Source organism: Triticum aestivum, chromosome 2B (assembly GCF_018294505.1).
Source record: "Triticum aestivum cultivar Chinese Spring chromosome 2B, IWGSC CS RefSeq v2.1, whole genome shotgun sequence".
NCBI classification, from domain to species: domain Eukaryota; kingdom Viridiplantae; phylum Streptophyta; class Magnoliopsida; order Poales; family Poaceae; genus Triticum; species Triticum aestivum.
In genome coordinates this window covers 119,652,768-119,661,676 of record NC_057798.1, presented here as the reverse complement: position 1 = coordinate 119,661,676, position 8,909 = coordinate 119,652,768, and the positions used below count along the sequence as shown (strand labels likewise).

Sequence of the window (8,909 nt, the reverse complement as noted above, 5' to 3'; positions counted from 1 at the left end):
GTCGAGTGGAGCCTCCTGAAGCCAAGCAGAGTCGTCGGCGATGAACGTGAGCGCGCCGAGACGGATCTCGCGGCCCTCGACCAAAACTCTGCCTGAAACCATGATGAAAGAGACCGGAAAAATTGCAACTTCTCCAATAAGTCGCTAAGACACCTGCCCCAAGGTGGGCGCCAACTGTTGTGGTTCTAAGTCTGACAGTAGAAAGGGGGGTAGGTATGGAGAGGCAAGATCCTAGTTATGGAGTAGTTGTATACGCGAGAGATTTACGAGTTCAGGCCCTTCTCGGAGGAAGTAACAGCCCTACGTCTCGGAGCCCAGAGGCGGTCGACTGGATTATATGAGTATGAATTACAGGGGTGCGAACCCTTTACACTGAGGAGGGGGTGGCTTATATAGAGTTCGCCAGACCCCTCCGGCCCTCAGTTATGCAGGGTTTAAAGTACATTAACACAGGGGGTTACCGGTGAGGCGGTAACGCCCACATAAAGTGTTATGAAGACCATAAAAGCTACTTAATGACAGACCGTTGCGTGCAGAGTGACTTTAGATCTCCTGGCCGTCGAGTGGTTAGCTTCATGGTCGAGTGGTTATCTTCGCCGTCGAGTGTCCTCGAGTCCGTCGAGTGGAACACCTCTAGGTCGACTGACAGGTAGTTTCTTTTAGAGATGTCCTTGGGTAGGGTAGCTTAGACAGGTCCATGACCCTACCCTAGGTACATAACATTATCACCGGAGGCGCCATGTCACACCACGAGGGACAACGCGCCGCACGAACCAGCACGCTGCACGACCAACACACACTTCGACCTATGCCCCCCCCCCCTTCAAGATGTTCATGAAAACTAAACGAGCCGAAGGCGAGCTGGAGGTTTCCTCATGCCAGAGGCGCCGTGTCACACCATGAGGGACAACGTGCCGCACGAACGAGCATGCTGCACGACCAACACACACTTTGACCTATGCCCCCCTTCAAGATGTTTATGAAAATTAAACGAGCCGAAGGCGAGCAGGAGGTTCCCTCGCGCCAGAGGCGCCGTGACACACCACGACGAATAACGCGTCGTACGAACCAGCACGCTGCACGACCAACACACACTTCGACCTATGCCCCCCTTCAAGATGTTTATGAAAATTAAACGAGCCGAAGGCGAGCAGGAGGTTCCCTTGCGCCGGAGGCGCTTTTCTTCAATTTAGTAAAGTTATACACCCGTGCCTCTTCTAGTGTTTACCTGTGCCTATAAAGAAGTCACACGATCGAACAATTCTGAAGACTGCCGTTTTTCATTAAAAAGTTGATTTTTTTTCCTTACTTGAAAGGTCACATTTGATAGTGTTGGTAGTCCCCGCCCGTAACTACCCCATAAATCTCCATTACCCGGAAATATAATGGGAACAAAAAAGAAAACCAGAAAGGGAAACAGGGAACCAACCGCGCGAATTGGTATTTTTTTGTGTGTTTTCGCGCGGAAAGGGAAAACGAAAAATTCTGATAGTTTGAGGGTCAAACTGCAAAATGCACAAAACCACAAACCGAAAAGAAAAAACCAGGAACCAACCGCGCCAACTGGTTTTCCCTGGCGGGAGCGCTCCGCGCGCGACACTTGTTACGCGCGAAGCGCTGTCGAACCGCTCGTTACACACTTGTTACGCGCGGAGCGCTGTCGAACCGCTCGTTACGAGCGCTCCTCGTTAACTAGTTGCTCCACGGATTTTGTAGCACTGTAGACCAGTATTGGGCCGTCCCACGGAATGGAGAGAAGAAAACCGCACTCAGCTTCCACGGAGAAAATGGGCCGACCCCATCCGCCTTCATCTAGCCACACTGCGGCTACACTGATTTTCCCATCCATTCCAAGGGTTTTTAGCCCCTCGCCCTGCCCCCTGCCGCGCCGCAGCAATGGCCGCCGCCGCCGCCGCCGCCGCGAGATCCTTCCTCCGATCCGGATCCGCCACCTCCTCCCTCCGCGGCGCGGCCGCCAGGGCCGCCTCCCGCTCCGGGCCGGCAGCCCCCTCGAGGCGGCTCCTCTCCTCTCCTCCCCGCGCCCGCCTCGCCCTAAGGTACGACGAGCGCCCTTGCTTTCGGGATTCTCCCTTCCGTATCTTCGATCCGGATGAAAACTTTGGTGCTTACGTTGCGGTACGTGGAGGTCGCCGCTGGAGATGAGCAGCGCCTGCTTGGAGTCGCTGATGCCCATGCACAGCGCCACGGCCTCGGCGCTCATGACGTCGCTCCTCGCCGCCCCGGCTCGCGTCGGTTCCTGCTGGATCTCCGAAGGTGAATTTTCCCCTCATCTTACTGTTCCTGCAGTGTTTGATTACTTCACCTATGAAACCCCTCTGTTCGTGTATGTGCTATTTGCCATGAGAGTGGTCTGTATTGGCTAAGTATCCACCGAAGTGGAAGTCACGGCCGTTCATTTTTAATATATGGTCATTCATGCATGGGTAAAGAGAGACCAGAATAATTTTTGTTTATTAGATTATCGTCAAGGTCAAATGCTGACGGCTAGCGTTGGTATAAAGACATGTGTCCCCACAATGGAAGTATGGTTTAGTGAAAATCTTGATCTATTTAGTCACTGGCCCAAACCTCCCATGCATAAATAGGAGCTGCAATATAACTCAACCTGGAAATCATTACTAATTCTGAGGACCTGCTGTTGCTTTAGTTGTTTGCGGACAAGAAGTGCACCCATATATTGTTCTTAAGAGAAAGTATTTGCATATGTGGCGTCAAATTTACTGTATTCACAAGTTAGATCAGTTAGATGCATTAAGTGGTTGCACTTTCTGACAACAGACTTCACTTTCATTAAAGTGAAATAAGAACAGTAGAAACCTTAACTCAATTAGATGTATTTTTTTAGAAATGCATTATTGTTTCTTCTACTGTTGCAAGACATGTTACTCGAACCTGCTATGATTTTCTTTATTATGCCAGAACAAAAACTTTGCGATTAGAGACAATTTAAACTATGTATAGTTGTAATTGCTGAATGCTGGACCATGCCAAAGGCTATTAGCTTCACAGAAGTTTCCCTTTGGTTTCTTGAAAAACTCTATAAGTGTAGTGTTTTGATGGTTTGCTTCTGTAATTTTAATATACACGTCATGATTAATTACAAAGCAGAGGCAAAAGGGTCACTCGTTTTTTTGTATTGACCACCCAGCTGGCAATGACGACCTGTGAAAATATCTAGGTGGATGTAGCAGACTAAGTCCAGTCACCACAAATATTCAGGTCTGGCCAGATTTTAAGAGGAGTAGTATCCATGATAGCATATATTCTATCAATCTTCCTCCCATTGTTTGAGCAAGAATGCAAGATGAAGATGCTTTTTCGTTGTTGCATACAAAGACATCTATGACCATGGCTGTGCGAATCCTGTAATTGATCTCCTTGATGTTTTGCCCGACCATGCAAATTTGTGTCCTTAGCTTACTTAAGATACAATGATTGTTAGCCGCAATAATATTATGTAAGTTTTTTCCTTGTAACCAAAAAGTTGTTTCTTTGACCCAATTTATATCTCTGTAGATCATTGAGATCAGTGAGGATGGAGGTCACGGATGAAGATGCATGCTATTTTTTTACCACTCGTATTTCTTTTGCTTTATCAAATGCACATGGCTGAGCAAATCCTGTAACTTGGATCCGTGTGATGTTTTGCCTGATAATGCAAATTAACATCCTTAGCTTATTACCTGGGATACGTACGATGATTGTTAGCCGCAATAATACCATGTATGCTTTTTTTTTCTAGCCAAAAATATTTGTTTGACACATTTTATATCTCTATAGACTTATGATGGGTGAGGACGGAGGTCTGGGATGAAGAGACGCCCTGTTTATTTTCGCCAGTAACTTTTATGATGTGAGTTGAAGAGCTGGAGCTTAGAGTATTCGTTTCTATTTGTAGATGAATGATCTCTTGTTGTGGGAGCCTGGTGTGACTGTTATGGTAGCTGCTAAGGACCTCTCCCACTGAATTTGAGCTACGTTTTTAATCTGCCTTTCTTCCGGCTCTGTTCAGGGATTTTGGTATGTATTAAGTGTCTGCAGGATTATAACAGAATTTGGCTGCGTGCAGGAAATAATGTTGAGTTCATTTCTGGGGCCATATTGTTTTGCCATTTTTTTTGTCTTAGCGTTACGGTATATAACTTTAGTCAGAATATTTTCAGGTTTTCACCACCAAACTCCAATTCCTGTTGAACTTGACTTTATTTTCTTGTAGAACGTTTCATTTTGGTGCTTGTCCTTTCCCCCTCCTGTGATTTAACGCAGCGTATCCAATCAACTTCTCCTTGTACTTCGCTATGCGTGTGGAGACTTCGGCTTATCGGAGGCGTGGATGGCCCTTGCCGTGGTTTTTCGCTGCGCAGGGGTGAGGTGTGGTGCCGTGCTTGCACGCTGGGGAGGTTATAGGCTGGATGGGCTGACCGGGTCTTGGATTTGGGCAAGTGTGGTTGCCGGTCAAAGCTGTACTCTGGTTGTACTCTAGTTGTGGCAGAAGTCGTCAATGGTGGCGCCTTTCGGCACCGTTTCCTTGTTGAAGGTTTCTCATCATGTTTTGGAAAACCCCAGATTTGGTCTTTCGGATCAGACGATGATGACGCTATTGGCTCTGCTTGGCGTTGTGCTCCCTCCTGGGGGCTTTCTCTTCAGTGGGATTTAGTCAGAGGGACTCAAGGCTCGTGAAGATGGTTGATGGTGGCTAGCATGATATCTTTGAGAGGACAGGAGGAGCACCTTCCACATGCGTTAGCCAACCTTTGGGATCGAAGCGGCATATGTTCAATCTATCGGATATATCATTCCTCTCTAGTGTCATCGATGTTTGTGGATATGCTTGTGGCAGCAAAGATAATGCAACGGTTCGGTGTGGCAGCAGCGTAGGTGCTCGAGTGCTTGCTCGGGTGTTGGATTTTTGTCGAAAGAGACCCTCTGCCCACTGGAATTGACAAAAGAGACCCCTTGCGGACGAAATTGACAAAAGAGACCCCCTCACAAGTGGCGGCAGGCACGGCAGGCGACATGTGTCACCTACCGCCACGCCGTGAGGCGGCGGGCCCGGCCGCCACAACAGGAGGCGGCAGCCCGGTGTATAACAGTGTGTGCACAGGGCAGCACAGGCCAGCGTGTCGCGACGGAACGGGCCGCGCCAGGTGGGGCCGGCCGCCACCGGGTGAGGCGGCCGCCGCTGCCGCTGTCGCTACCCGGCCGACAAGGCCTGCTGCGCGCGGGCCCAGCAGGTGGGCCATGCCGCCACCAGTCGAGGCGGCCTGTCCTGTGCTGCTGCACGCGCGACAGTGCGCAGACGGCGCTGATTTCGAGGCGCAACAGTGACGGTTGTGACTCCGACGCGCGGGAATATGGACGCTTTTGGTTCTTTCGCCCGGGAATCAATCCTGCCTTTGCTTCTTTTGTCTCAGCGAATGCGATGGCACTGGGAATCCGAGGCTACGGGAAGCTGTTGTGCCGACACTACAGGGATCGTAAATATCCCCGCTTAATTTTCTCGCCATCATTTATCGTCTGAGCTTATAAAAGGAGACACCGAGGCTCTCGTCCAGCCATCCTCGAAATCGGCAGTGCGCAAAGTGTGTAACACATTTTTTCAGTCGGTATGAGTTTGCCTTGCTCGAATCAAAGCATTGGCCGAGGAAAATGAAGAATGCAAGTTTGCCTCTGGGGGTGGCAGTCCTGCGGTGTTGGTGTGATGATCTTTGCAAGGTGAAGGAGGTGACGGATTTTTCAGATTGGTTGGGCATGAAGTTTTTCATGTGCGCCAATTATGAGGAAGATCCTGCCGTAGCTATTTCAGAGTACGACAAGTCTCCGGTATGCTTTAACCATCACGAATAGATATTGTTGGTATTTTCATTGATTCTTTAATAACATTTTTGTTTCTTGTTGTAGTCTCCTCCGCCTCTGTGCATGTACTATCGTTGGATTGACACGGAGAAGCCGGCTTGGGCAGTGACTGAGATTCGTGTAAGAAGTCGCCGTGCGTGGAATAGTTTATTTGCGGAAGAGCGACGCGAGAAGGCGGAAGCTGAGGAGAAAACAGAGCAAGAGAGAGAGTTAAAAGAATACTATGCGGAGCAACACCGTTTTTTCAGGAAATGGGAAAGAAAAACAGGGAAGAGGCTCGTCGCATGGAGGAGCAGGAACGACAGCGAAAGGAGGCTCGTGAGGCGGAGAGGCAGAGAAAGAAAGAAAGGGCTCGTGAGGCCAAGGCAGCAGAAGAAGCTGGCGATGGAAAAGGAAAATATCCACGCTGGACTCAGTAGATTCCTGTGGTAGTATTTTAAATTTCGCAATCATTTCTATCTTTATTTCTGCACTTTAATGTAGCTTTATTTCAGGAGTTAAATGTAGGTTTATTTCTACAATGTATCTTATTTTCAGTTGTGACGTGTCGTAATGGAAATAAATATAGTTTTAGAATAAAGTAGTGGCATTTTCTTTCCCTCCACTAATATCAAACATCATGCAACAACTACAAAATAAAATTAAGATAGAACATAATGCCCTACAATAAGAGAGTACAAAGTAATAATGCAAGTACATCCGAATTAAACGGTAGAACTGGAATACAGCTTAAAAACTACATGAAGGCATCATCGTCATCCTCCATCGATGCAGAACTCTTGCCCTTCGAGGATGTAGAACTCTTACCCTTGGACGATGCAGAACTCTTGCTCTTCGAGGATGCAGTACTCTTGCCCTTAGACGATGCAGAACTCTTGCCCTTTGACGATGCAGCACCCGGAAGCGGCGGCATGAAGATATCATCTTCATCCTTGCTCTCCTCAGTCCATAAAATGGATGATTTTCTGCAGTCTTTCTGAAAGTTTCACTCTTCGGCTCCACTACATTCTTCCACCTTGCACGCAACCTAAGAAGTTCTTTACGTACCTCCTCATAGGTCCTTTCAGGCCACCCAGACCTATGTAATTGGTGAGCCAACTCATTCATTATGGTGTCACTACCGGTGAGTTCATCCCATGGAACTATCCTATTGTCCATCCTGAAATCGGTAGCTAGCCTCAGAAGAGTCCTGCTCATCTTAGGGTGAAAACTACGATCGAAAGGATAATGGGACATCTCGACTACACTACACTCGAATGCTTATCCACCTCCGTCTGAAGGGGGTTTTATAGGTAGAGAGGAGAAAATGGCGGGAAAGAACGTGTGCAGTATGGCGGGAAAGGGTTGGCGGGAACATATGGCGGGAAACGAGTGGCGGGGACATATGGCGGGAAAGCGTTGGCGGGAAATGGGTGGCGAAACATATGGAGGGAAAGCGTTTGCGGGAAAATATTGAGGGGAAAGCATTGCCTAAAAATATTTTTTTTTTCAATGTCTAAGAAGGGCAATGGTTGCACAGTATTCATCAGCCAAAATTTTTAAAAAAATTCATGTCGGCCTAACATAAGCAAAAGAGTGGAGCGGGATAGTATGGCGGGAGATATAGGCGGGAAAAATTGTTCCTGACTGGTGCATTTTTATTTCAGCATACATAGATGTTCAAATTGAAAAGTCTGATACAGACATATGTAGATACAATGGGTCGCGCACGTGCATAGATGAATCACCCTACTTTACGACGACCACCTGGCCTTTCCTTACGACCGGAAGACGACAAGCGATTAGGTTGCCGGGTCACACGAAGACCGCGGCCGTACTCCAATTCGGCTTCATGTGTCTGCGAGTCCTGCGTAGGTGGTGGAGTCGTGAATCCTTGTTGCGAACCTGAAGCGTAATTGTAGGCGTATGGTTGTGACTCCGGGGGGATAAAAGATGGGCCAATAACGTCCCCTCCGAAGAACTCTGTAACTAATGATGTAACCATGTCGCCAAGATCATGTGATGCTCCCCGGAGGCCTGTGTTGACGCCATGATCATGTGATGCTCCCCGGAGGCCTGTGTTGACGCCATGATCATGTGATGCTCCCCGGAGGCCTGTGTTGACGCCGCGTTGGGTGTTCTCATCGCCCCAATTAACATCAGGTGTGTCCTACACATAGAAAGATTTTAAACAAACTGTTAGAGGATAATATATGATATCATTGTAAATGCATCGAAATGTAAACATGACTACCTGAGCATATCCCTCTCCTATACTATCTGGCCATTGTATGTGGTGCTGGTTTAAATCTGGTACATGAGTCTCCTCGGGCATGGGGATCCCTCGCGTGGAGAGATACGGCTGAGATCCCTCACCTTGGGTGTATGCATCATATCCTGTGTACGCATATGGGTTAGGGGAAAGAAACTGCTCGGGCATCGAATCCAAGCCCGTGCCATGGTCCTGAGATGTCTGCCCCTGACGAAGCTGCATCGAAGAAGAGCGATGCAGTGGCAGAGATGAGTCATGTCGTGGCAATGTCGTTCTAGTACTCGGACCCTCCCCCATTGCTCATGGCTCGTACGCGCCTCGCTCGGTCTGGATGACGGTGCCGCACTCGGTCTGGCTGACCTCGCTACCGGCATGTATGCTCCAGTGACAACGTGGTCGCCTCTACCGCATCTGAACTTCTTTGCCACGAATTGTTGCAAAAGTTTCTAGAATGTCTTGCGATATGGGCCCTGGGCCGGCATGCTATCCGTAGCCATCTGCCCTACTTCGTTGACATTTTCAAGCTGAACAATATTTGGATGTTATTTAGTTCAAATGATTATGAAATGATGGACCTAAAAAAGTTACAAGTGATTACCAGGTGGTCACGATAGTAAGCTGCATGCAGCTCAACATGTCTCCGCGCCTGCCTCATCAAGTATCTCAAACTGCTGGTGGTACATAGGGTAACAATTTTTCGCAATATCTGGAGACCAACATTTCCGTGCCTTTGTCCACCTGGTGGCCATAGTTGCGCTAGCACCCTCGCTAAAGTCGTATG

At 48.4% G+C, this 8,909-nt stretch overlaps 2 protein-coding genes across 6 annotated transcripts; one reads left to right on the top strand and one right to left on the bottom strand.

The window, feature by feature from the left end:
• The first annotated feature begins 1,776 nt into the window (after positions 1–1,776).
• LOC123043825 (protein NUCLEAR FUSION DEFECTIVE 6, mitochondrial) lies at positions 1,777–4,108 on the top strand. 5 transcript variants are annotated; one of them, XR_006419618.1, is made up of 4 exons: positions 1,777–2,057; positions 2,147–2,274; positions 3,170–3,240; positions 3,802–4,108. XR_006419618.1 is itself a non-coding variant. In XM_044466419.1 (3 exons), the coding sequence occupies exons 1-3, from the start codon at positions 1,897–1,899 to the stop codon at positions 3,925–3,927; spliced, it is 297 nt and encodes a 98-aa protein (XP_044322354.1). In that variant the 5' UTR covers positions 1,777–1,896; the 3' UTR covers positions 3,928–4,108. The 5 variants fall into 5 exon arrangements, 3 of the variants coding, with proteins under 3 accessions (XP_044322354.1, XP_044322352.1, XP_044322353.1); XR_006419619.1 differs by lacking the exon at positions 3,802–4,108 and adding an exon at positions 3,538–3,785; XM_044466419.1 differs by lacking the exon at positions 3,170–3,240 and having other exon boundaries at positions 3,920–4,108.
• A 3,492-nt stretch (positions 4,109–7,600) lies between these two features.
• LOC123039085 (uncharacterized) lies at positions 7,601–8,399 on the bottom strand. The gene is made up of 2 exons (XM_044462381.1): positions 8,111–8,399; positions 7,601–8,026 (listed from the first exon to the last, which is right to left on the bottom strand). The coding sequence occupies exons 1-2, from the start codon at positions 8,348–8,350 to the stop codon at positions 7,601–7,603; spliced, it is 666 nt and encodes a 221-aa protein (XP_044318316.1). The 5' UTR covers positions 8,351–8,399.
• Positions 8,400–8,909: the final 510 nt, after the last annotated feature.